At 53.9% G+C, this 26,641-nt stretch overlaps 7 protein-coding genes across 7 annotated transcripts; 3 read left to right on the top strand and 4 right to left on the bottom strand.

Annotated features, from left to right (window-relative positions):
• Positions 1 to 2,732: 2,732 nt before the first annotated feature.
• Positions 2,733 to 3,354, bottom strand: PG986_009304 (uncharacterized protein; the record flags this gene model as incomplete). Its single annotated transcript, XM_066845526.1, has 3 exons — positions 2,733 to 2,754; positions 2,808 to 3,123; positions 3,258 to 3,354. The coding sequence occupies 3 exons, from the start codon at positions 3,352 to 3,354 to the stop codon at positions 2,733 to 2,735; spliced, it is 435 nt and encodes a 144-aa protein (XP_066697924.1).
• A 1,612-nt stretch (positions 3,355 to 4,966) lies between these two features.
• PG986_009303 (DNA-dependent ATPase MGS1) lies at positions 4,967 to 6,685 on the bottom strand (the record flags this gene model as incomplete). The annotated part of the gene is made up of 1 exon (XM_066845525.1): positions 4,967 to 6,685. The coding sequence occupies one exon, from the start codon at positions 6,683 to 6,685 to the stop codon at positions 4,967 to 4,969; it is 1,719 nt and encodes a 572-aa protein (XP_066697923.1).
• A 751-nt stretch (positions 6,686 to 7,436) lies between these two features.
• PG986_009302 (U3 small nucleolar RNA-associated protein 6) lies at positions 7,437 to 8,624 on the bottom strand (the record flags this gene model as incomplete). Its single annotated transcript, XM_066845524.1, has 1 exon — positions 7,437 to 8,624. The coding sequence occupies one exon, from the start codon at positions 8,622 to 8,624 to the stop codon at positions 7,437 to 7,439; it is 1,188 nt and encodes a 395-aa protein (XP_066697922.1).
• A 3,645-nt stretch (positions 8,625 to 12,269) lies between these two features.
• On the top strand, positions 12,270 to 15,196 carry PG986_009301 (uncharacterized protein; the record flags this gene model as incomplete). The annotated part of the gene is made up of 4 exons (XM_066845523.1): positions 12,270 to 12,376; positions 12,435 to 13,605; positions 13,653 to 14,762; positions 14,828 to 15,196. 4 exons carry the CDS (start codon positions 12,270 to 12,272, stop codon positions 15,194 to 15,196), a joined length of 2,757 nt encoding a protein of 918 aa, XP_066697921.1.
• A 747-nt stretch (positions 15,197 to 15,943) lies between these two features.
• On the bottom strand, positions 15,944 to 17,394 carry PG986_009300 (Tyrosine--tRNA ligase- cytoplasmic; the record flags this gene model as incomplete). Its single annotated transcript, XM_066845522.1, has 4 exons — positions 15,944 to 16,449; positions 16,525 to 16,591; positions 16,649 to 17,145; positions 17,283 to 17,394. 4 exons carry the CDS (start codon positions 17,392 to 17,394, stop codon positions 15,944 to 15,946), a joined length of 1,182 nt encoding a protein of 393 aa, XP_066697920.1.
• Positions 17,395 to 19,341: 1,947 nt separating this feature from the next.
• Positions 19,342 to 20,020, top strand: PG986_009299 (uncharacterized protein; the record flags this gene model as incomplete). Its single annotated transcript, XM_066845521.1, has 2 exons — positions 19,342 to 19,620; positions 19,724 to 20,020. 2 exons carry the CDS (start codon positions 19,342 to 19,344, stop codon positions 20,018 to 20,020), a joined length of 576 nt encoding a protein of 191 aa, XP_066697919.1.
• Positions 20,021 to 24,808: 4,788 nt separating this feature from the next.
• PG986_009298 (uncharacterized protein) lies at positions 24,809 to 26,382 on the top strand (the record flags this gene model as incomplete). Its single annotated transcript, XM_066845520.1, has 4 exons — positions 24,809 to 25,021; positions 25,124 to 25,225; positions 25,309 to 25,402; positions 25,478 to 26,382. 4 exons carry the CDS (start codon positions 24,809 to 24,811, stop codon positions 26,380 to 26,382), a joined length of 1,314 nt encoding a protein of 437 aa, XP_066697918.1.
• Between the last annotated feature and the right edge of the window lie 259 nt (positions 26,383 to 26,641).

Here is a 26,641-nt window from a genome sequence, read left to right as displayed (position 1 = left end):
CCGAAAGAAAATTCTCCGAAAATTCGAGGTGGCTCTCAGCAGCTGAAAGGGAAAGTGGAAGGAGCTAGCTAATTAGAACATTGAATGAAGCAACCGATAAAACTTACATGCGTGCTTGAACGGTCCGTGATGGGCTGTTTGCTTTGTAGAGCTATGGGCTGGATTATGCGTTTTGCTTGTTTTTGGCACCCTGGGTTCTGTTCTTTGTGGGGTGAAGTTTTTTCTTTGCGAAATAATACCACTTCCACTTCAGTTTCTATTGCTTTCTGTCAGTATTCACCGTTAGCATGAGGGAGGGGTGAAGAAAGGGATTGATATACTTTTTTCCGGTGGTCTGTTCGGCCTTCGCCCGCTTCCTCTCTTCCTCAGCTTCCTTCTCGGCCTGGAGTTTTGCTGCTGCGATCCGACTTTGCTCGGTTATGCGTTCTGCAATGCACTTGCGACAGTCTTTTCCTATGATGCAGATGTCCCGTGGGTGTTTGGGGCAAGGGCCTTGGTGGTTAGTGCAGTATGGTTTTCTGCTGCTAGCACACGGCCCACTGGTCCTCTTGCCCTTCAAAGGGCAATGACGCGTCTTTGGCATTGGCCTATGGCTTGGCAGTTTGGCCAAGCACAATGTTCATCTGGGGATGTTGTTCAGTTTGTCGTGAGTTATGCTAACCGGTGACGAGGGTTTGGCGAAAAGTAAGGTGGCGACCAGACGGCAGGTCGATGAGCAGACGACAGGTCGATGAGTAGAGAGCGGGCTGACGAGTATCAGGTCGGCAGCAAGGAGAATGACGAGAAGCAAATCGGTAACAAGCAAGTCAATGAGAAGCGACTTGGTGAGAAGGACATAAATTGGTGAGAATGAAACAGATCGACGAGAAGGCAAAAGCTCGACGAGAAGCAGTTCGTCGCAAAGAGATCGGTGAGAAGTAGGAACCAGACCTGGAGTTGTTGTTGCTTGGTGGCAGTGGTCTGCTGTGAATCTGTCAGGAAGGAGGTTGACGCGGTCCTATGCTCGACAGGAAGCATGAAACAAATGTTGTGATGGAGTTCTTTCCTCGGTGGGACGCAGGCGTGTGAGTGAGTACACATTCGGTGGTTTGGTTGTTATGCACCGGGCTGGTTTGATTGTTCCAGCTACCTTACAATTCTACGGGGATGGTTGATTGTCCGTCTTATTGTGTCTACTGTTTGGGAGGGGGAGGTACTACAGCCTGCCTATAACACATTTCACTCACAAGCCGGTCACCTCATTGGAGTTATAGGTTTTCCTACATTATCCTTTGATGAGCTCGGATATCATGCTATCCAATGTCTGATTTAGACACTGGTATAACTGGATAGCAGGATATGATCAGTTCATTGCCACTGTTACTCTTTTATCATGATAGCAACCTGAGCTTGACGCTCTTTGGTGTTTTGTTTCGTGATGCCCTTAAGGCAGGGCTCTCCAAAGCAGAAACCGTTTTGCTTGGAACACAGGTGCTGGTGTTTGTTACAATGGACCACTCGACGGTCCATCAGGACCAGTGCTATTGCTTCGGCATCGGCCAAATGCTTGGCTGAGGCTGAGCCAAGCAAGATATCAAAGATGGGTGTGTATGTAGGTGTGGAAGTAACCGTTTCCAGCTAGTAGTAAGATGACTAGAAGAGTAGCAGTGAGGCGAGAATAGAAAAAGAAGCTGTTGCTTAACTATTCCGATTTCTGGATCAACGAGTTCGCGTTGTGAGTTTGAACCTGTGTTGATAATAATAGGATTGAGGCTTACGCACGAGAAGAGGTGGGAAAAAGTGTGGTGTTGAGTTTTGTTACTCGGCAGGATGAAACAGAAGGCAGGCTCGATGGTTTAGTGATGTGCAGCTTTTTAATAATTTCTACAGCTGTTCAGTTGTTCGATTAAGGTACGGCTGATTGTCCTTGTTGTTCTGAAGCGAGCTCTGTAGATTTTCTATGGCACGTTTAGCCTACATGTCGGTCAACTGGGGGCTTGTCAGGTACGCCAACATCCTATCTTGACCTACCTTTTGCTTATTTCAGATCATGCAGTATTCAATGAAGCAGTTGTAACCCTATCCAGTCGGCTCTTAGGATCTGGCCAAGCTTATCAGCCTGTTAGAATTCCCAGGTACCTACCTAGGTATGTAACGGGACTGCAAGTCTTTCAGTCTGTCCTTGAGTGAATGCTTTGGACGTTATATTATCTTATTACACGATTACTTAAAAGTCATTGTTGCTATACGTCTCCTGATCTAGAGACCTACATTACTGGCAGTAGTATATGGCAGTCTCATTAACTCTGCAAGTCCTTTATTTATATAATGTTAAATGTATCCAAGCACATTGCCCCTATACCCTATCTCTTACTACACATCAATCAGTAGAGAGCAAACCTAACAGTTTGGTTTGAGGGTTGGTGGTGGTAATATGACTGGATATTCACAATGAACAACTGACTTTCAACGATATAGCGAATGTAGTCTGTACCACCTCTAGACGTATAAAAGTAACCTTGGCGCCGGGGCAGCAAGTTTGGGCACTGCTGCTCGCCTCAATCCAACAGCAAAGTGCTTCCACAATACCTACGTGATGAATTATATAAGATATGACTGAAGTCGTCTTGCTATTGAAAATGGGTGATCTCTGATTTCTCTGTGGCAAATGATTCATAGTTTGGTAGTAGCAAATCTGCCAAATGAGAATGGTTTTGCCTGGTGATGATAGTATTGAGGATCCCTTTTTTACTTCAAGGCGCTGAAAATATCTTACTGAGCAAATTGTACACATTAATCGTATTGCCAACCAGCAAGGACAATCATACCGGCTTTGAAGTGGAATGATGAGAGTATCAGGGAAGGACCCATCGCTCGTTCGGTCTTCGGGCCCTTCAAGTACGGACGAACTCCCGGCGCATGGGGCGTGGTATTGCCGTATTAGACAATCCGAGCGGACTCGGCACTCCTCATGAGGAGAAAAGGGGCCATGCTTAAACTTTAGTTCCCGCGAAACCTTGGCCTCCACTACCACATACCCGGGACGCAACCCGCTCTGCTCCTCGGCTCCCTCACGCTGAGGATAAACCTGCCGGTATCTTATCGAATTGAAAGTGAGTATGTATGCCGTTCCGGGATCTCTTACTGTTCAGGTTCACGCATAGCATGCGGTCAATTTATACATTGATGACTGGCAAATGCAGTGCCGTTCATGTATCATCGGACGACGAGCGTCTCAATGGATCGTGGAGCTCGTCTGTCGCCTGAAGGTAACGCACCCGGAGCTGGATCGTTGGTGCCGAGGGCGGGGGCGAGGACATATGAATCGGTCTTGTCGGCGAGCTGACCGTCGATGGGAGCCCTGTTACAGCGCATTGAACGGTGATACATACAGTGGCATGCCCTTGCTCATTTCGCAAATGGTGGAAAGTCGAACTGCCAGTCCCATCGGAGACTCGTCGCGTGCCTCGCGCGAGCGCGCAGCGAATCTCGTCAATCGCATCGCTTCTTCAGTCCTAGCCTAATCCGCCTGCCTCATGGCGCTACATCTACTGTCACTCAGCATTGGGGATAAATTTAGGATCCGCAGGCTCAAGTCGTGGATCGGGCAGCATCTGCCAGTGTACTGGGCCAGCCTATTGCTGTCCCGTCTACCCCATATCCCAGAGTTCGGAATTATGACGGAGATGGTAAATGCAATTCCATGACGACGGAACCGATTGCCAAACGATTCAACACTTTTCCGGTTGGGGATATCACGAGCAAGACCACGGGTTCTCAATCCATGGGGCACTGTCCAGAGAGTGTCAGCCAGCCACTGTCAAAGCCAGTCGATCTCGACAGCACAAGATACCCAACGAGTCTGGCGGTCGAGGAGACACGCACCCGATGTACGCACGTCCACTGTCTGATCTTGAACAACCCAGCTCCATGTGCTTTCTGCCCGCTGTTTCAAGGATCTCTCCGCATCGCGCCCCGATATAGATCCAGCCAGCCCCAGTATCGCGCCCCACCACCGCACTTGTGGCATCGGCCTACACGTTTTCCTCGCTGCCTCCGCTCATCGGTAGCAATGCGTCCAAGTCAGGCCCCGCTACGCCAGCGGCCCGGTCGGCGACGAAGTGCGTCAAGTAGAGTTTCCGTTCACCGTGTTTTGGGGGAGGGTACGGACACGACAGAGAATGTCTACGTGTATCGTTGACCGAACGTCTTCTCCACTTTGCGCGGTGGTGTTGAAGCGAACATGAACCCACCCTTGTGACCATCGGCGGCTGGCTGGGCCCTGTTAGTCAGTCAGTCCCTCGCACCAACCTAGACCAAACCTCTGCGATCATCGCCTGCAACCTAAGCACGTGTTCACCGCAAGGAGCATCGACATCCATCTTGCAATGGCTAGGTTAAGAGAAGCCGGCACGGAACTACACGGGATTTAGACTAGACAGCATGAACACTATGCGGGAGCGGAGCTGGTGAAAGGCCGCTGTACTTTTTTCTATGGGTCGAGGTGGCTGGGCCCTCAACCGCCGTGAGGAGAACGCCGCTTCGGTAGTGGAGGAGTATGAGTTGTTCAGCGTGAAGGCCCAGAAAGTGGTATCCGGGCCCTGGCTATTCCACGAGACAGTGTCGACACTGCAATCGTCGTAGTTTTGAAACTGGCAATCGCTTGCGGGGATGAAGAAGTCGAGATTAGACGTGTCACGCCAATGAAGCCAAAAGCAACATTAGCAACATGACCATACCAATATACAGCTTTCTAGACCATTCACTATTTCACCTCTGAAAGCTGCTGTCAACTGATGTGGTATCTCGCTATGCCAAATGAACCCGGGCCCCCAATTTCCAGGGCGAGGGCATCGCAGGTAGATACATGCCAGCCATGCAATATGCAATATACAAGCCATTTCCAACCATTCGTAGGTAGAGATCCGCTATTTGAAAAAATCAAGCACTTCGTCCCGAGCGCTCGCTACCCTGACGCCATTTCGGCTTATGGGGTTTCATCCATCGCCACATCCGGATCAATCTCTGTACCCAAATCTCGGTCCTCCAAGAATCGTCTCCCCAACAAGTCGTCAGGCAAGTAGTCCTGCTTGACTTTCCCGTCGCGGTAGTTGGGATTGTATTTGTACTCCTTTCCGTAGCCAAGCTCCCTCATCAGCCTGGTAGGCGCGTTGCGTAGATGTATTGGCACCGGCAGACCAGCCACGCCCGGCTCCCTCAGCGCCGCATAGGCATTATTAAGACCCCGATAGGCCTTTGTGCTCTTCGGTGCGAGGCACAGAGCCACGGCACAGTGGGCGAGAGGGATCCTAGCCTCTGGCATCCCTATCTGTTGCGTGGCTGTATATGTGGCCGTAGCGAGAGGTAGCAGCGTGTTATCGGCGAGACCAACGTCTTCAGATGCAATGACAACCATGCGGCGCGCGACGAAGAGAGGATCCTCGCCTGACTGTAGCATGCGTGCGAGATAATACAACGCAGCGTCCGCATCGGAGCCCCTGACAGACTTGTGGAAAGCAGAGATGGTATCGTAGTGCTGGTCGCCAGCTCTGTCATAGACGAGCGTCTTAGTTAGCGCCGCCTTGATGTCGGCCTTGGTGATTTCCGCGCGCGTGGAGAGGGAGAAAGCGAGCTCGAGAAGATTGAGAGCTGTCCGCGCATCCCCGTCGGCAAAGGTGGCGAGATAGGTTAGCAGTTCCTCATCCAGCAAGGGCGACGGTGGTTGAGAGGACCCGGTCTGTTCCATTTGCAGGGCGCGCTGGAGGATGTTCAATACGTTCTGTGTACTGAGCTTCTGCAACGTAAAGGTTCGACAGCGACTGAGAAGAGCGTTCACGACTTTGAAACTGGGGTTTTCCGTCGTCGCCCCTATGAGGGTAATCGTACCGGCTTCCACGGGCCGCAGAAATATATCTTGCTGCGCCTTGCTGAAGCGATGTATCTCGTCGCAGAATATGATCGTCTTTCGGCCAGTGAGTTTCAGCTCATTCTCGGCCTCCATGAAGAACTTCTTGCACTCCGCCACGCCCGAGCTGGTGGCGTTCAGCTCAATAAACCGGGAGCCAACCATCTGCGCTATACACCGTGCGATGGTCGTCTTGCCCGTTCCGCTACCACCCCATAGTATCATGGAGGGTACGCGATCCTGCTCGATCAGCGACCGAAGCACGCCAGTTGGCCCAACCAGCTCTTGTCCAAACACCTCGCTGAAGTTCTGCGGCCGCATGCGCTCGGCGAGAGGCGCTGCCCTGTTCGTCTTCGTCCTCTTCGCTATCGGCCTTGAATCGTCGTGTGTGTTCGCCTCTTGCTGTTGGCGTCCCCCTTCTGCTGTTGCTGATGCTTCCGGCACCGAGGGTAAATCGTAGTCGGAGGCCCCAGGCCCATCGTCAAAGGTGCGCTTCGTGCCGCCAGTCAGCTTGAGCACTCCGTTCGTCCCATTGGCGACGGGCGCGAGGACTTTGGCGGGTGTTGCATGGCGCTTGGCAGAAGGGGTCTGGAAGAAGGTCGAAGGCGGCCGTTTTTGGGAGGAGGCCGCGCCATTCTGTGTTGCTTGTTGAGTGGATGGCGCCGCTGCGGAATGGGGCGCCGATGATGAGGATGCAGCCTCGGCGGAGCTATCGAGGATGAAGTCTTTGCATTGCGAGTCGATGTGGTCGTTGATCTTGGCAGGCCTCACCTGGTTGGCGCAGATCGGGCACTCTACCATGGTGATATGCACACTTATGGACGTAGCGAAATGATCGGTAGAGATAGTGTGTGCAAGTCGCTCCTCGGGCGATCAGAAACAGATACCAGGTTCGGGATCATGAGGAGGCCCAATGCTCTCAGCAAACATGGGAGTCAAAAAAAAAAAAAAAAAAGCCCAAGTCCGCGGAGAGCTCGAGATCGATTCAATTAAGATTCGGGAGCTTTCGACTTTTGGAGAGACCAATGACGCGCTGGCTCGCGTGTGACTTTATTTGGCGTGGGGGGCATATCCTGGCCTGGTTCCTGGCCCGACCCGACCTGCATTACTTGGATTACTTGGACTTGTGCAGGCAACTACTGGTTGATTGGCCGAATATTAGAATCGAATCGCACAGCGCAATTGTCTTTGATTATTGGCTACAAAATAGGCAAGATCCATCGCCTTTAATCAACTGGATAGATACATGCAGGGTAGACAGTAGACTATCACATCCCTTTGAGGTACTCCGGAAATGTTGCTGCCAGGTACGTACCCGGATCTATTGATAGAATCATGTGCGCCTTTGTTTTACATCAACCACTATTCCGGGCCTCTATGTTTCCTTCCGGCAGTACCTAAGCAACCTTTCATAACAACACACTTGACATAGTGGTATTCGAGCTTTATCGGCCGACAATATCTACGGGTATCGCTTGTCCCGTCCTAGTGGGCTTTATATTCCAACATACAGCTATACTCAACCCCTCCAGTTGCTGCCTGCTACCATCTCTCATCTACGGCCTTTCTTTGCTGGCGGTGCAGCATCGACCTCACTGTCTTCGTCGTCCACCGAATCATTATCGCTGTAGTCCACCTCGTTCTCGTCCATGTCGTCTTCTACTGCTTCCAGCGCATCTGCACCCTCGTCATCGCTAGAATCCTCGTCATCCTCCGAGTCATTTTCGCCGACGCCATTAGCCATGGCCATCTCCTCCTCATCGTCGACGTCCATGATACCACCGTCCATATCATCGTCGTTTTCTTCGCCTTCGACATAAACGACGCCCTGCTCTTTCTCGTCTTCCTCATCCTCATTCGAGTATCGCATCATCTGTCGCAGCTTCATCTGCTGCACCAGGAGGTCCAGCTTGCCTTTGAGCGACAGGAGCGAGCTGAGGCCACGGGTGCGCTCCTCCATGACTCTGTGCAGCTCGCCCAACTTCTTGGTGAGATTGGGCTGGGTCGCGAGGGCTCCTCCGTGTGTTACGAGAGTCCACTGCACCCATATCAACAAGGTGCCGGCGCGGCCCGGACGCCTGTGCATCCGTGACGCCAGTTTCGTGAGCAGAATTCCTGCTAAAGACGAATCCAGGCGCTGAACTGTGCTTCGGATTGTGTTCGCGTCGGTTGTACGAAGACATGATTCGAGGAGGTCCGCATCATCGGTGCGGAGAGCTTGGGAGAGGGCGGTACCAAGAGATGCCAGGCTAGGAGGTGCCAGAATTCTGCCTGGGGCGGCTGTGGCGGAAGGCTGTAGAGCCAGAAAGGCTGATGGGACATCGATGGTTTCCTCTGCGTGAAGCCGCTCACCAAACGTGGGCTCGGCAGCTTCCTGGTCCGAATCGCCCTCGGTTGCTGGCTTGGGTGACTGCATATCGGTGTCTACGTCGCCGTTTTCAGTGGGTATCGTAGGCGCATTCTTGGAGGTGCTGTTGAGCTTCTGTGATCCGATACGCTTTGTAAGAGCCTCGCTCGCAGGCTTGCCCTCCTCTTCATCGGAGAAGTCGTACTCGCTGCTGCCTTCATCGCTCGAGATCTCTATGACACCTTCACCCTTGGCACTTGATTCGTGCTTATCGGTGTCAACGCCGGTGACAGCTGTATCGGCTTCGTTGATATGCGTCCTCAGTTGCTTCTTTGCACTCTGCCTAATTACAGGCTGGGAGATCCTCCCCGGGGCCTTTTGCTTCGTCGACATGGCCGTTGAGGTGGGGAGCAGGGTCTATCCAGAGGTGGTGATGGTCGTCGTCCGTAGATCGCACGAGATAGAATCGAGATGCCGCGATGATTTCAATTGGAGACAGTAGTGATGCCTCAAAAGCCTATTCCATTTACCAGACTGATTGAAGGTAGTAGATACGTGCAAAGACGTTGAACTGCCAAATTGGACACTGGCTGACGGACGTTCCCAAGTCCCAAGATGCGCCTGTACCAATAACGTGCACTTAAATTTTCTGGACAGAGCCAGGAACTTTTTTTTCGATAAGGAGATAGACATTGCGCGCTCCACTGCCGATAAGAGAGGCTGATGAGTAAGCGGACGGTGCTGTAGTTTTTCCAGCTGCTAGCGTGAGGTCAGGTCGGTACTTGGGTACTCCCATCCTACCTTGGGTACCTACCCTGCTCTGCTACCTAGCTTCAGTCTGGGTGATTGCCCCTCCGCAACGCCTGGACCTGGACTGTCTGTCAAAGCCGGGAGCTGACAGCTGTTGGAGCTTGGATCTTTTGCAAAGCTAGCACCGTGCGCTCTCTTGCTCTCACTCCCAGATTCGGCGGAGTGTACCTAAACCACCACCTTTGCTGCATCACACTCTTTTTCCCTCTGCATTATTGGCAACCTTCCCCATGACTCGAATGTGCACTTCCTTGATCTCAATTTCATGAACATGACTTTTATTTCTCTGGCTGAACAGTCGCATCGCATATTCAATAACATCTGCTTTCAGTTGCTGGTGTGCAAGCGAAAGCCGGTACCCTACATCGTTTCCATGCGAAGGCACTCTATTCAATGGAAATATGCCTGTAGTTGCAAACACCAGCCATACCGCATCCATCTTGTCTGGGGGCAGCAGCAGCGGCGACACTTGACGACTACACTTTGGCCCTTGGAGGCACGAACAATCCTCCTCTGCCGTGTGCGTGACGACGATGAAGCCACGCTGTCCCCAGGCAAAGTGTGCAATTGGCTGCAAACTTTCCAAGGTAGGTTTGGCAGGCTAGAGCCTTGATGCGACGGACGGCAAGTCGAGATTGGGTTGTGGAAAGCCCCATACCCATAGGAGCTCGACGCTTGTCCACTTGTCGCATGTTCCATCCCTCTGTCCTGTCTGTCTGTCTCTACCTGCTTTCTGTTTTCTTCGTCGCTTGGGTATGTAGGCAGGTACTCGTTCTCTCATTCAATCAGTTATCGCCAAGTTGGTGCTATTAGTCTGTGTTTTATCCGAGCAGCCTGCCTGCTCTCCTGAGATCGGAGCTGCAGCATGGAAGCCAGCAGCAGGAGGTCGAGAAAGCCATTTTATTTTCGCGTTGTTGTCAGGTCCGTGGCCCAGAAACGCCAACGCCAGCATCAGCACCAGCACCAGCTCTCTCGTTCTTCTTGTCTCATCATGTGACCCACACGTAAACCATAGCTTTATCTGATTGGCCCAAGCTCTTTTTGCTACAACCATTGGCCCAGGGCCCGCCGCTTCCTTGTCGTGATTCCCTGTCTGGCGCGTTCTACAAATAAGAAGTGGCCCCAAGAGCCCAAATTTTTCGCGACGGCCATCGGAAAGAAGAGTCCTTGATTCCTGACTTTATTTTTTTTCTCCCCCCTCCGAACTTTCTCTCGTGTCTCGACTTGTCTCCCTCCTAGTCACAAGTCCTCCTTCCTCACCACACACCCCCCTACCTCGCTCACACTGCCTCCCCCTCCGCCGTGTGAAGCTCCGACATCACCGACGCCAACCACCCGTCCAATTAATCAATCCAGTCCATTCAATCAATCAAATCGTCGGGCTGCCTGGGCTGGGTGCTCAAAAAGGTACTTTATTTCAAGTACCACTTTTTTATTCCCTCCCTCTCTTTCCCTCTTTCCATTGTGTTGTGTCGCGCCATTCAAATTGATGGTTCATTGATTTGACGATTGCCTTGCGCCCATCACTAACCTCGCCCCCCTTTGGAAGCTGTCTTCACCTTGACCTGGTCCAACCCAAACCTTGGTTTATCTTAGACCGACGAATCATTTGCATCCGAGGCTATTAATTCAATCAATTCTTCTCCCGAATTGGCAAATTGGACCTTCTCATCCACCATTTACACGCTTTGCACTCTCAACTCTCATCCTTACCCGCATACACGCGATCTTGCACATCGTGACACCCCTCCAAACCACCACGATAAGTCATCACCTCTTGTTTGGTCTGATTCAGTTCAACGCATCAAACAATCGCAACGCTGCCAAGCTCCACCAACCAGCCAACCACAACATCCTCTCCAACGCCGCAACGACCAACGCACTATTATTGTGTTCCTAGGATCTTGCGCAGCATAACCCCGGGTTTCAAAACTTATACATTCTGTATAACTGTTTCCGCTTTTCGTTGCCATCACCACTTTATGCACGCTGTTGTCGCAACACAACAGAAATAAACATCATCATCCAGTCGCATACTTTGTTGTGCAACCGTCTTCAGCTCGTGTTGCTTGCCTTGCATATAGTGAGTGAACATTTTTCTTCTTATTTTTCTTCTCCGTACATTGTTTCCTTCCAAAGCTTGCCTCGCGTCCTTGTTGTGTGCATCCTCCCTCGGTCTTCTTCCTGGGATCTCCCGTTCGCGACGGGCCTTGATTCGACATCTTGGTCTGCCCACTATTTCCGGGAGCGCAATCGCGAAGCATTCAAACCAGCCGCCCCGTTTCAATGCTTCCAAGCTCGGCCGACCTAAATGACTGTCGGCGCTCTATCCCGTCGCCAGACCCACGCCGAACGCCCCGACCGCAATCTTCGAGACAGCAAGTTCATTCGCTGGTGCAAACAAATCAACCCACCCTACCTTGTCGTCGATCGTGCGCACGGTCCATCCGCCAGCCCTTTTCAGTTCGGTCGCGCCCCAGTCTTTTTCTCCTGCGCGTGTTCTCTTCTCTCGTCAAGAGCTACGCGACTTGAGGGAAAAATTGGAAGTGGGCTTTTGCGATAAATAGCTGCGGATGCGCCATCTGCACTGATACGCCTTTTTGCGACCCGAAACCTTTCCCAGCCTCCCCCATTGGCCCGCCACCTCTTTACGCCACTCCAAGCTGTCGCATTGCGCAAGGCTGGAAAATAGCTACCGACCAAACAGCCAGCAACAACGCGCCAATAGGAACACACGCTTTTGCGCATGCACTCAGGCAGCATATTCCAGGTCACCGCTCCTAGAATTGAGTTTGTCGCCATTGAACCCAGGAATTGCCTTTGGCCTGATCGCACTTGCTCGGCCGCCAGGCGCGCCCATCATCCTCGCCGACCATATACAATCAACGACAGCCTCATCAGTATTACTCCACTAGAATCCCGCGAGGTGGCCTTGGTCTTTGGTACGACTCATAAACCAACAGCAAGTAGTGGCTGGTAACGAGCGCATACTCGAGGGAAATCACCTTTCTCGGCGTAGCCCGCGCAAGTGGCATCGGCGATGCAACAAGTGTTGGCACAACTAATGCTTTGCTTTCATCTTTTCTGGCAATCATACTACCCGTCGGAAGTTTGCTGACTGAAATGGTGTTTGTAGCCCCGGATTGCATGGACATTTGACGTCGCATCGTCTCAAGCCTCCAGGCAAACTACCAATCGCGGCATTCGACAATCGACTGAATGGCAATCATGGCGACAGAAGAGCCCCAAAACATTATCAACCGAAAGGTCGCACAGCCTGAGCCCGAGGGTGAGAGAAAGACTGTCGAGAAAGCTGTCGAGCCAACTGTTAATGGGTAGGCGATCTTTGCCCTCGAACTACTTGTATTTGATGCTAATACACTTGCTATGCAGCCACGCATCTTCAGATGAGACCTCTAAATCGGAAGAGCCCAGCACTGTCAATGGGAAAGCAGGATCACCGCAGCCGCCCGTTGAGGAAACCACGGTGGCAAAGAACCAAGAAGCATTTACTGCAAACGCAAGCATCGGCGCCGAGGAATCGCCAAAGCCAACAGACGATAAACCCACTGCAGAGTCCGTGGATAAGGATGTGGTAGATGCGAATGGTGCTCTGGAAGACGCTGCTCCTGCCAAATCTGAAGCTAAGGAAACCGAGGCTCCCGAAGTTCCCAAAGTTTCACCCGAACCCCAACTACCGGCGGCGGAGAAGGCAGACGAGAAGCCTACCGCGGAAACCTCTGCCGACGACTCAATGGAGGTGGATGAGTCTAGTGGGCAACCGGATTTGTCATCGAGTGGCGAACATGGTGAAAGCACCCAAGCAACAGCGCTTAGCGAGCCGGCCATTGTCTCTTCTCCACAAGAAGTGAGCCAGCCACCGGAACCGTCTACAACCGAAGATGTCAAGATGGAGGAAGCTGCTCCAGTCGAAGACAAGCCAGAGAGCGGTGCCACCTTGAAGGAGAGATCTGCTACGCCTGGCAAGGTTGCGCGGGAGCGTGAAGATGATGCCGATGAAGAGCGCTCTGCAAAACGCGCTAAAACCGAATTTCAGTCTGAAGCCGCGGCGGAGGACAGTATCGGAGTTGCTACCGGTCTATCCCCCGCGCCAACGAACCCGTCGGACGACTTGGCAGATAGCGTGCCTAACGATAAGCCGATTACTTTCTACCAGAATAAAGAGATTCGCGCGCAGATTGGCAGAGTCAAGAAGACCAAGAGTGGCAGTAACTTCCGTTCTTCCGTAGAGAAGTTATGGCCTCAGGTTTGGGACTCGTACAAGCAACAAATCGAAAACCCTGTTGATCTGTCCATGTTCGAGGTCAAGCTGCGAGAAACGAAGTACGAAACCTTCGGTGAATTCAAAGCAGACCTGCAGCTCCTCCACGACAATGCGCTCAAATTCAACGGTCCTGGCAATATTGTTACGCTCGCTGCTCTTCAGGTGCGCAATGACTTGCTGGGCCGTTTAGTGGAGATCTCCAAGAACGAGGAGCCTCTCAGGATCGACAAGGGCAAGCACCAGCCTACGCGCCACACCGAACCCCGAGCTGCCACCCAGGTACGCCGCCAGTCGCAGTCTCAACCACGTGCGCCGCCCGCAACAAGCCCAAAGGCCAAGACCGAATCGACAACCAACGTAGTGTCCCGCCCCTCTCCTGCTCCTCCGACATCCGCATCGTCTTCAGGGCCAGCATTTGCTCTCCCCCCAACGGCATGCCCCAAATCCGGCGGGATTCCACGAGGGGTGACGGAGACAGGCCAAAGCGCCCTATCAACCCTCCCAAAAACCGCGATCCAGACTACTCGTCGAAACCTGGTCTGAAGAAGAGACTGGACCCCGAATTGAAGTTCTATGGTGAGTGTCTCATGGAAGTGAAGAAGGCCAAACATTGGAATCACAACCAGTTCTTCTTGGAACCCGTAGACCCTGTTGCTTTCAACATTCCTACCTATTTCAGCATAATCAAGAAGCCGATGGATCTGGGGACAATGTCCCAGAAACTAGAGCGCGGCGAATATCGAACTGGCAAGGAGATTGAGAAGGACTTGCGCCAAATGGTGGCGAACTCGGAGCAGTTCAACGGCCAAGACTCACTTGTCACAATGTCAGGGCAGGCCCTTGAAGCTGTCTTCAAGGACGAGGTGGCCAAGAAGGACGCGTGGATGGCGAAGAACGCACCTATTCGGTCTCGCGCTGGCTCTGCTGGGACTCCAGAACTTAGTGCGCATGACTCAGACGAGGAGAGCGAGGCCGAGGCCGAGGAACAAGAAAACGACTCCATTCGCAACCTTCAATCTCGGCTGAGCGAGGAACAAGTCAAACTCAACGGCCTCCTCGGAGCCAAGAAACCTGACTTGACCATGATCGAGATCCAACAGAACGTCGTTTCTATGCTGCAACGGAAATTGGTTGAAGAGAAGACCAAGTTCAGCGGCGAGTCCAAGAAAACGAAGTCCAAGAAGAAGAGCATCAGTAAGCCCAAGCCAAAGTCTAGCTCAGGTGGTGGCGCCACCGCAGCAGGTAATGGCGTGAAGAAGTCGAGCGGTAGCGTCCCAGTCCTTAAGAAGGCCTCTGGGACAAGTAAGAAGACTGCCTCGAAGAAGCGCTATATGGGCAACCTTGAGAAGGCCGTGATTGCTGAGGGCATTAATGAGCTGGACGGGCCACTTCTGAACAAAGCGGTGGATATCATCAAGAAAGACACCCACCAGAAGGTAAGTTAATGGACTTCTTACTCACTTGACAACCTTTGATCGAGGGACTAACGATGAACGTGTAGGAGGACGATGATGGCCAATTGGAGTTGGATATTGAGTCTCTGTCGCAAGAGGCTCTGAGCAGATTGTTCGACCTGATAACTAAGTCGTATCCTGGTATTTACCAGACAGTGTCTTCGAAGCCTGAGTTTAAACAGGAAGCCAAGCAAGCGGAGGAGACGAAGGCTAAGAACAGCGCCCTCCCCAAGCCGAAGAAGAACAAACCTATGAACAAGCATGAGCAAGAACGCAACATTGAGAAACTGCGGGAGCTCAAAGCACAGTTCCAACGCCAAGGCAGTGGAAGCCAAGAGCCCATGCCAGGCGATGAGGAGAACCGCCCTGGCGACTCGAGCGACGAAGAAGAGGAGAGCGATTCGGAAGAGGAGTAAAGCTGACGCAAAATCACTTCGAAGCTTCTGCTATTCTTCCTGTCTGCTGGTTGGTTTGACCTCGGGGTCTCGTCATTGAAGCGATGCTTTACATGACCACGCAATAATGTATGGGGGTGGTTCTGATGAGATCAGTCGGGACCCAGTCGCTTCGATTATGCGAACAGGTACGGACTTTTGTATGATTATAATTTCCATCCGACGATATGGATACTGCACAAGGTGGGTGTGCAACAAGCGCGGCAGCAGATTGCGCAAAGCGCCTTACGTAGCGGCTTCTTCCTGTCTTTCCGCTCCCCCGTTCGCGTAGTCGGCAATGGATCCTCTGGCACAGGCTCAGTGGAATCTTGCCGGCTTGCAGAGCTGCTGTTGCAGACCAAGCGAGCTGGAGAGGACCCTGCTTCGGGTTTCTCTCGAGAGATGCGATGGGGAGGCCTGTGGGGGAAGGAGGATGCGAACTTTTGCGTCGCCTTGATTAGTTATGGACTAGCGATTACATTGAGCGTGGAGATGGGGGTGAACTTTAAGAATCAAGAAATGAGTTTAAAGCATCCATGATACTTTGCCTGTGGCGCCTGTGAAACCCTAACATGTCTCCGTCTCCGGTCGCTAGATCTGCAGTGTCAGCAAGTTTTCATGTCACAAGCCTGTGAGGGACTGTCAGTTTTGTGCATCTATGAGTTCTTGTGATTTGTGCGACTATGTAATTCTTCGTCTAGGAAGATTCATCTCACGCCGATGTCTCGTTTACAATCTTTTCTTGTTCTGTTGTGTCGACCTGGGGCACCACGATATCGGCTTTCGGGTTCGCGTCGCCCTTCTGCTTCTTGGGGCCGGGGAAACCGGTGCCCCTGTCCTTGACCTTCTTGACCTTCTTCTCGGGCGCCGGGGGCGGGGGTAGGCCTTGAGGGTGATTTCTTGCCACTCGGTCGACTCTTGGTAGGCCTTCTGGATCGGGGCCAGGAGCTCGGTCAGGGCTTTTGTGGTGGCGGCCTTGAGGAGCTGAGGCGTGAGGATGTCCTGCTTGTAGTCCTCGTGCATCTGCTTGACGTCGGAGTAGACGAGCGGCTCCAGGCCGTCGCGCTCCCGCGACACCACGAACTCACGCTTGCCCTTGAGGGCTGCGACGGGGAGGAGCACGAACTCGGCGAAGGCGAGGATGCCGTTGCCCTCGGGCTGCTTCGGGACGGCCTCGGCCTTGCGAATCTTCTTGGTGACGACTTCCAGGGAATCGAGCAGGTCGATCTTGCTGTCTGATTGCGGGTATTAGCTTACCGTCGGGCTTCTCTGGCGAAGAAGTATGCAGTGGAAGTATGTCGGGTACTCACTCTCGTCACTGGAGCTCATCTTGCCGCCTTGCAGACCAGGAACCATGGGGTTCATCAGATGCGCGCGCTATTGATTGAGACCTGTCAGCATTGCCCGCTTGTCTTCTTTCTATGTTCCGCTCACCTGCTTGTAGCCGAGCTTGGGGAGCCACTCCTTGGAGGCGGTGAAGAGCTTGCGCTGGTCGAGGCCGCCGAACTGGGCGTCGACGTCGAGGTACTGCTCGTCGAGGACCTGGAGGATGGGGTAGAGCAGGCCGCTGAGGGGCGCGTTGGCGGTCTGCTTGACGATCTCGGCGCCGGCCTTCTTGGCGTCGTGCTCCGAGGTGACGGCGCACAGCTTGAAGAGGTCCATGGTGTACTCGTGGCTGGTCTGGTAGGAGGAGCCGAGGACGAACTTGAGCTTCTCGGTCGAGACGCCGACGGCCCGCAGCATCTCGGTGATGCAGTAGCGGTAGAAGGTGACGCGGTGCGCCACCAGCTCGATCGGGGCCTTGAGGTTGTCGAGGAAGCCGTGGATGTCGGCCAGCAGGATCGTCACCTCGCAGCCGGCGGCCAGGTACTGGGCGATCTTGACGGCGGGCACGAAGTAGCCGCAGTGCGGGCGGCCGGTGGTGGCGGTGCCTGTTGGAGGAGGGGGGGCAAAGCGAGTGGTTAGCAACGGTACTCTCTTGTTCTTATTTCCTTGCCTCCTTTCTTTCTTTTGCCTTTGTTCCTGTCTCCCAGCTTCCTAGGCGTGGTCGTGTGCTTCCTCGACTTACCCCAGTAGATTTTCGGGTTGCGCCCCTCGGCCAGGATGTTCTCGATGATGGGAGCATCGAGGACCTCGGCGAGGTTCTCCTTGATGAGGGCGTATCTAGCTGTTGCGTCCATGGCTCCGATTGATTGCGCAGTGGGCTGGCCAAAGTACCTGGTGGCTTTCTCTGTTTGTGCGATTCCCTATCCCTACTGAACAAGCCGTATTAAAGGAAAGGACTCTCCAAGGTTGACTCATTCGCTCGCTTATGTTGGTGCGCAGCAATTGGGAAGTTTTGGCGGGGTGACTCGCCCACTCGCCCGCCGCCCAATCAGGCGTGGTGGGGGGGCAATGGGGGTAGGTAAATTGCCCATACTGCACTTTTTATCGATAAAGCCCGCGCCCTGGCTTATGACTGGGTGCATTTCCCTTCAGTGATTGGCTGCTGGCCGAGATCCGTTTCCTTCCTCGCCGAGTCGGATAGTCTCTGTTTGCGAGTAATAACGTGTCTATGCAAGCGCAATCAAGCAACGCCCTCAGCAGCCCAGTCAGTATTGCTTTTGACGACATTCTGCGTTGTTGGATAGCTCGGGCCCAATACCCCAGTGGTCACCCATGGAGAAGCGGCTGCGACCAGGCTTGCCAAGTGGGGGACGTTCCTGAGCAAGGTTTCGGGACGAACGAGGCAGCGACAGCTCAACCAACACCTGAACACCGCGAGTTCCGATGTAGCAGCAGAAGGCATCTCTGCGTCTTCAGGTTCAGACCTCAGACAAGGCAACAACTGCCGATGTGAAGATCCGACTGGGGCCGAGTTTGCTTCCTTCATACCTCGGCCACGTCGACGTAGGCTGACTGGCAGTTGATTAGGTAGGTAGGTAGGTACCTTTGGGACTGACCTATTCTTAGACCAGCGTCGCCTTCATCAATCATACCACGACGGGGCTTTCCGCCGGCCCTAAAGCACGACACCCTTCTGGAACGAACACTCGATATCTGCATCCCCTCGTGTGCGACTGATGGTGACTGATGACGCCTGTCCCATCTACTCAGCTGATGCTGGGGCCGATTGGATAAATGGCGGGTAAAGTCGAAGGCCTGTGTTCTGGATCCCCGCCCGAGTCCCTGGAGCCCTTGGAGCAGGGCAGAGTAGGATCCCAATCAATTCGGTAATTAATCTTGGGGTTCAAGCTTCTCGTTTAGATGCCCGCAGGCGTTCGTGCGGACGGCTCGGTATAGCCTACAGGGACCAGCCAAACCTTAAAGTCGACTTCGCATCTGATGTATGTTACGATGATGGCGTATATAGAGAATGCGCTGCCGGACCCTTCAACGAAATCACTTCTGGGAAGCTACGAAGAAAATGCGCAGTCTACGAACTATATTCCAACTGGAGGGCTTGCTAGCGATCGAATGGGTGACAGGACTTGCTTGGCCGCGTTTGGGTGCCCTCCATGAGCCACTGTCAGCTTCGAGCCATCCTTGTGTCTCGTCAACCCTGCGTCGCGCGTCGGCACGGTAAGCAGCCATCAACTCCGGGTTTGGAGCAGCAGTTGGGTTAGCACCCAGTTCAGTTGGCTGCGTGATGACCGTTCATGATGTGCATGCAGGGTGCGAAGCCAAGTCCTTCACGAGTTGAAGCTCGTCTTCCGTCAGGGCCGATGGGTGGCATGCGGGGAATATAGGGCCAGCAGCTGCACTCCTAGGCGTTGAATCCTCCCAGGATGCCACGCCTATTGGCTGCCCATTCCGTGTTCAGGCACCCAGACACGGCACGATTTTGGAGGTGTAGAGGCGGCAGATGTATAGTCCGCCCTGGGAGAGAGGACGTGTTCTCATCATCCAATAAAGGATAATCATCGCAACATCCAAGACTGAGGGGACCTTCCTCAAGGGGAAGGTCCTTATGGCATACTGGTCTTCCTTTGAAAGTCTCTGGGCGGCATTCTCTGGTCGGCGTTCGAAGTCGCTCGAGAGCCACGACTATAAAGAGGCTCGTTGCTCAGCTTCTTCCTCGACGATATCAGTAATAAAAGCATAGAAACAACAGCCCATACAGACAGAGATACTCTTCATCTTGCACCATGAAATTCTTTGGACCCCTGACTCTGGCGATTGGCCTTGTGGCCGCCGTCTCCCCAGCCTCCCAGGAGGCATCGCTTAAGAAAGCACGCATTCCCTCTCCTGCGCCTCTGAAATACATCATGTCTATGGTCGAACCCGCCATCAAGCGTGATATGAGCGGACTCGCCAGCCTTCCTGAGGGCCTGGCCAGTCGCACCTCATCGCATGTGTCCCAGGTAGCATCCGACGCCGCGAAGCGCCAGCTGTCTAAGCAAGACTTCTACGAATGTCAGGCCTCTGTAAGTTAACATCTCCTACAGTCCACACATACAGACAGAAGCACAATACCTTTCCTCCCTCGAAGTCGGCCCTGAACGCTCATGCATTGATCCCCCGCCCCAGAACCCGCCGCCGCAGCCGTCGGACTGCAACACCGTCATCAACCAGGTGCAGGCGTCGAACCAGGACTTCATCCTGAACGAGGGCACCTGCCTCGCCTTCACCTTCAGCACCTGCACGGGCTACTTCTGCTCCCTGTGCGGCCAGCTCGCCACCCACACCGACTTCATCGCCAGCCAGTTCGAGTCGGTCCAGGGCCTCTGCGTCGAGGCCGGGCAGGCGGGCACCATCGTCGGCGACGACGCGCCGCAGTACGAGACGGGCTTCCTGCGCGCGGGGTCGGGGGGTGCCTACGTATGATGTCTGCTAGACTGTTTAGATTGGTGGGCTTTTGGTATTGGTGTTTGTTCGTTCGTCTGGCTAGGAGTATTTGATGGGTGGGAGAATGTGATGGTTTATCGGAGGTGGTCTCACCGTGGAAGGAGGAGTCAGCATAGTAGACCGGTAAGTGGTAGTAGCATAACAAGATCAAGAATTTGGCAATCGTAATTAATACCTCATCGGTGATAATGTACTTGATACCTGATTTCTTTCATGTAAGTGACTCTCACGATACTTTGAAGGATCAAATCCTCATCGTCGGACCATCCAGAAAGCGCTTCGGTAGCCCCTGACAGTGTAAGTGCTGCTGAATGTATCACCTGCAACAAAGTCCATATATTCATAACACCAAAGACGTGTATTCGGATTGTTGAACTTGGTTTTACGATTATCCTGTACCTACTCTCAGTCCTCGGGGCAAATGTCTACTACACATGGTCACGACAAGCTTACGCCCTCCACTCCCCCCCTTTGCGCATGCTCCAAATGACGTCCCCTCCTCAAGGAGCAAGCCCCGCCCTTCTTTTGGGCGATATACGACCTCGTGAATTTTCTTCTATGCTTAAGCCCTGCTCTCTCCTGTGCAGCTGCCATGGCGTCGCCCGCCTGCGTGTCCGCCTACGACAGCAAGAAGTAGCAAACCAAATACTTACGCGACTGTGCCGGCCGCAACCTCCCATCCGCCCCGAGCCCCGCGGCTTCTCGATCTCTACGCCTCATCGCTTGACATACTCACAGCGACGCTTTTCCCATGGCGACGGTGTCTGGCAATTTACATCCGTTACACTCGGGATTGCTACGAGCTCATGGGTCTTGAGGGGTCAACCCGCACGACTGCCACAATGAACACACGCGCTAAGAACAAGCATCCGCGCCCCAGAGCAGAGACCTCGCCCTGGGGTCTGGAGGTGGCGATGGCAGATCAAAGCTCTGACTAAAACAAGGTCGGGGTACGATAAAGTTGGCTGTGGTTGCCACTGCAACCCTGGGACACTACCGCGAGGCTCAGCGAGATCCGGGTATTCGCGAAAGAGAGGTCCAACTTTGACAGCACTGGCTGTTATTACCCGATACAGAGTCACCAAGCCGATGATACGAGAAGCGAAATATTCTCAGAGATTGGCTGACAAGTACCAGGTGTAACGATCAGATAGCATCCTGAGGATGTGATCGTATTCAGTTATTCTGGGAGGCTATGTGCCTGTCTTTCTTAAGCCACTGTATTTTGATTGAATTCTTTATACATATCGTCCTGCCTCTTGTTACAATTGCGCTGTTTCTCCTTTACTCACGACATACAGCCTTGCATCATAAGCAACAGTGCCAGCTTCCCTCATTATTGAAACATGCATCATCGCTTTTCTACGGACAGTCTACTCCTTGGTGAGCCAATCGATCACAGATCTCACAGTACGCGTGACCACCACGATAGGAGGGCTCAGGGAGCCCGTGCTTCTGCCCCAGCAGCTTGATCACAATAGCATCTCCGTGCTCCTGTCACATACGTCAAAGCTCATGGAGACCTGAAGAGATGCTGTGGGCTATTCCCAATGACCATCATCGATCCGGGCATACCTTTCGCGGATGATTCGCATCCCGCCGTGTCTCAGTCAGCCAGGACCCCCTGCAGATAAGAAGGTGCACGGCATGTAAGTACGCCCGTGCCCTGACGCCTTCGAGTCGGGGCCCAAAATTGACAGAGACCACTCTTTCGCCCAGTGGGGATCGTATGTACCATACCGGCACTTGAGAGCACCCTTATGCCATGCCCGATATCGTTCGAGGTTAGGCGTTTTGAAACAACCCTCGGCTGTCCCTCCGCAGCGGCGTGCCACCCGGATGGCCAAACATGTTTCGAAACTTAACTCTTTCCATATAAGACGCCTTGACTGTAGGTATAGCATGGCGCATTATATGGGAGTGAATGCATATGCACTGCGCAGGTCAGGCAGCCCGCCACCGGATCCGGAGCCTGCGAACCCCCGTACTTGCGCCGTCCGACCGGGGTATCCATCTCCCGAGATAGGTGGACCAGTATCACCGACAAAGAAGGATGACACGACCCGGAAAGCCAATCTGATCACTCGACAGAACAAAGGGTCACCACCATCAGATGAATTCCGGTCTCACCATCTTTGCGGAATCGAGAACGAAGTGTGAAAAGGAGCCTGGAATGAAGCGTAGCCGTTCCCATCACATTCATGCAACGGCTGCCCAAACTACCGTGGAGCCCGAAATGGATGCTCCGCTTCGAGAAAGTTTCGCTAAGTCTTGATCTCCGGCTTGCAGATATGCAAAGGGACGAAGGGTTCCAGGGCCTGGATCCAAGACATGGGACGCAAAAGACCACTTGGCTGCTCTGCCGGCCAACCGAGCTGTTGGTTAGGATACGTCGAAGACCCACGTTGAAGATATCATGTACTCTGGTGTGATCTCTGCCAGCTTGCAGGCGGCATCTCTATGCAGGTTGGCCGGTCATAGCGACGAGGGTTAGTTCGAGAGTGCCCACAAGGACTAGCACGCCTGAGAACCCTGGCTTCCAGCCTGATAGGTGATGCGAGTTCGCCGTCCAAGAGAACAGCTGACGTCCTGATGATAATGCGCGCGGGGGGTCGAAGAGCGAAAAAGCACTGCACGTGGCGAACGGACGTTCTTAAAAAGGCGTGAAACGCCGAACGTCTGATGATGCTCCCCTGCCTTCTTCGTAGCCTTGGAGCCCTCCCCGCGCTGCATTGATCACAACCACAACCACGAACCTGAAAACCCCCAGGTTGAGTGCTTTAGCCACAGCTTCCGATCGCTTGCAGTTCCGACTGGAGGACGGGCATGCAGGCCGGAAAGGATGGGCCCCGCAAGGTGAGAGACATTGGCGTGATGACGCACTGCTACCGTCGCATATCACAATTGCCTGCGAGGGGTTCGGCGACGATGCCCTCCCAGGGCTGTGCCTGCACCGCCGTTTCTTTGTATGTGTTAGGTACCGGTACCTTCTCTCAGTCCTGGTCAGCAAGAGCTATAGATTATTGTTTGATGGCGAGTAACCCAGAACGGCAGCGTATCCTCCAGCATTAAGGTGATGAGGTTGAAGTTGTGAAACGAGGGTCGTGATGAAAAGGAACAAGCCATTCGGGGTATGAAGGAAGCCCAGCAGCCCGGGGCTGATGGCTTTAGGAAGACTAGACTCTAGCCATCGTTAACAACGGCTGTTGCCAAGTTAAGTTATTTCCAAGCATGTGAGTATGTCGGTACACTGGGTGGCTTGCCTACCAGTCGTCCGTTGGAGGATTGCGACCATCTCAATCGCTAGGCCAGTCGGTTATGGACCTTCTGGATAGCTTCGTGGCAATGTTGCTGATGCCAAGCCCAAGCCGCGGTTTCACGAGACACGAGATGGCGGGCTGTCGGTTGTTGGTAGTCCTGGCAGGCTGGACTGCTGGAGGTAAAAGGCAGATGTTCAGATCTGCGATGGCCCAAAATAGTTACCATGCGGCCGGATACTTGGTGTGAACCCAAACCGTCCTGCCAAAACCGAAGTGCAACTTTATCTAACCTGGTAATGGTAACGATGGGATGGGATGGATTGTTGGAAAGGGATTCAGCGGTCGGGCCTGGAGTCTGCATCCAAGCCATCTATCTTGTGGTTGATATAAAAAGGACCCAATCTTTGGTCCCAGGAGTGGTGGAAACCTTATTGGGATTGGCGACCCTGGATTTTACTCATGCTGGATTACAAACGCACCGCATCATCTTTCGGCATCGCTGCGTCTCTGCATCTCTGCATCGCTGCATCGCTGCATCGCTGCATCTCTGCGCCGGGCTCGGTTCGAACCGAGATATCCCACGACCGTCGGTTGATTGCATGCGCCCACATCTCAGCTCATCTCGACGGCGAGTCAGTTTGGGTGTGAGCCCAAGAGGGGCGCGGTCTATGCATGGACGATAGGCGCGCCCGGCGACCCCATCTGGCTATTGGTCGGTGGAACGAGCTTCCTATAACGCACCCATCGTCCGTCGCGAGTGACACTCTGTCGGCACTCTGTTGCTGTCCTTGACCGAAGCCTGAATGCGTCGCGGCGCATAGAGGCTGCCATGCTGCTTCACGTGTGGTGGATGATTGGGCAGCCCCAGGGATCTTGGCAGCACGCGCTTTAACCGCAATTTTAAGGCTGCCTGCCCATGGTCGGTCAGCTATCAGATGCGGTGCAGCGCCAGATGCCATGCCATCCATGACGAACGAACCCCAAGGGACCAAGGGAGCCTGCAGCCCCATTCGGGCCAATTGCGACCATCTCGTTGGCCACGCTGCTTCTCCGCTGCCTCGTTTTTGCTGACCTCCGCGGGTTTTCCACCGCCAAACGAACGAACTGACCTGATGGAGCAGGTTACATCGGCCGATTATCGATATATCGATGGAAATTGCCCCGACAGCCGGCCTGTCTGCCAATCGCAGCGCAGTGGGCCTGCGAACATTGGGGGAAACCCAGCCGACGGTGGTCTTGAAGCCTTGCACCTCGCAATGTAATTCACTGCCCTTCATCCTCTGCGGGTCGCCGGCCAACAGCTCATCAAAAGGAAGGTGCAGCGTAATGGGTGGGTAGGCAGCTAGCCAGATAGACGAGGAGGTCGACTACAAAAAAGGGGATGCCATCCTCGCCTTGCCCTGGCTGCTTGTTCCTATAGGTCACCCGCATCAGCACCAGCAGCGCCGTTGAGATCCGCAGCAGCCAAGCCCGTCTGAACCAGATCCAACCCTCAACCGAGATCGCCATGAAGTACACCATCAGCAACCTCGCGGCCTCTGCTGCCATTTTCGGCAGTGCGCTGGCGGCCAGCGGCGACTTCAATGTCCTGACCATGAACGTGGCAGGACTGCCCGAGATCCTCCAAGGCAACGATGTTCCAGGCGACAAGGCCGTCAACTCCAAGACCATGGGATCCAAATTCTCGGAGTACAACTATGACATGATCCACGTCCAAGAAGTAAGAAGGCCCCTTTCTCCATCCTACCATTGACTGGCGTGCCACATTGTTCGTCATGCCCAGCCGCATAAGCAAGACCACGAGTCTAATCACACCAATTAGGACTTCAACTACCACGCGAGCATATACGAGACTGACAACCACCCACACCGGACCGCCACTTCCGGCGGTGTCCCTTTCGGGAGTGGACTCAACTCCCTGAGCGTAAGTGGCCCCCGTTACACCCCACGATGCTTTAAGCGAGCTTGTTGCATTACGCAGATCAGCACTAACGCGCCCGCGATCAGACCAAGTACTTCTTCAACTACAACCGCGTCAAGTGGAACGTTTGCTCCAACGCCTCTGGTGCTGATTGCCTGACGCCCAAGGGTTTCACCTTCAGTGAGTGGCTGGCACGCCCTCCCTAATAACGGAACAAACTTTACCGGGACTAACAAACTTTCTTTTGCTTGCCAGTGCGAGTCCAGGTCGATGAAGGCATCTACGTAGACTTCTACAACCTCCACGCGGATGCTGGTACCGAGCCCGACGACCTGACGGCCCGCGCGGCCAACCTGAAGCAGGTCGCCGACTACATCGACGCCAACAGCGTCGGCAACGCCGTCGTCGTCTTCGGCGACACCAACAGCCGGTACTCGCGCACGGCCGACGCCATCCGGGTGTTCCGCACCCAGAACGGCCTGACGGACGCGTGGGTCGAGCTGATTCGTGACGGCGTCGAGCCCACGGCCGAGAGCCTGTGCGACAATCCGTCCAAGACCGACTACTGCGAGACGGTCGACAAGATCCTCTACCGTGCGGGCGCCACCGTCGACCTCAAGGCCACCCACTGGGGCTACGAGAGCACCAAGTTCCTCCAGCCCGACGGCAACATCCTCTCGGACCACAACCCCATCACGGCCAACTTCACCTACAACCCAGGCACCACCCTGCGCCAGTCCGACTTCTGGGGCGGTCCCTGGGGCAACTGGTTCAGCGACGTTCCCAAACTGACGACCCTGTCCAAGCCCAAGGCCGCCGCCATCACCGTCCGCGGCGCCAACCGCCTCGACGGCGTCAGCGTGCAGCTGGCCGACGGCACGATCTTCACGCACGGCGGCACCGGCGGCACCGCCACGACCCTCAACCTCGAGCCCAACGAGTTCTGGACCGAGGCGGTCCTCTGCCAGGGCCAGAAGGACGGGCACACGCGCAACTTTTACATCAAGGCTACCACCAGCACGGGGCGCACCGCCGAGGCCGGAAATTCTACGTCGGACTGCCGCACTTCGACAGCCCCCGCCGGGTGGCAGATTGTCGGCTTCATGGGCCAGGACGGCGACGAGGTGGACCAACTCGCGTTTGTCTACGCCCCTCAGTAGAGAAGAAAGGGGTTTCTTCTTCAACATATACATGATACAATACATAATCTCACACCCACCTAATATAATAATATGAATTATACCATCTCATGCTTTTAGATCGATGCACATTTATCCGGTCCTCTCTTTCTCTCTTCTATCCTCGGTGATCATGTGTCAGTATGTAAGTAAGACTCTGTCTGACGGAGGGTCAATCGGCAAGGGAGTAGTGGTACATGTTGGTAGAGTTCTGATCTCATCACGGCTTACTTTTTTCGAG

This window comes from Apiospora aurea, assembly GCF_038362705.1.
Source record: "Apiospora aurea strain CBS 24483 chromosome Unknown utg000006l_segment0_segment0, whole genome shotgun sequence".
NCBI lineage: Eukaryota > Fungi > Ascomycota > Sordariomycetes > Amphisphaeriales > Apiosporaceae > Apiospora > Apiospora aurea.
The sequence above is the reverse complement of the archived record's forward strand: the minus strand, read 5'-3'. Positions and strand labels throughout refer to the sequence as shown.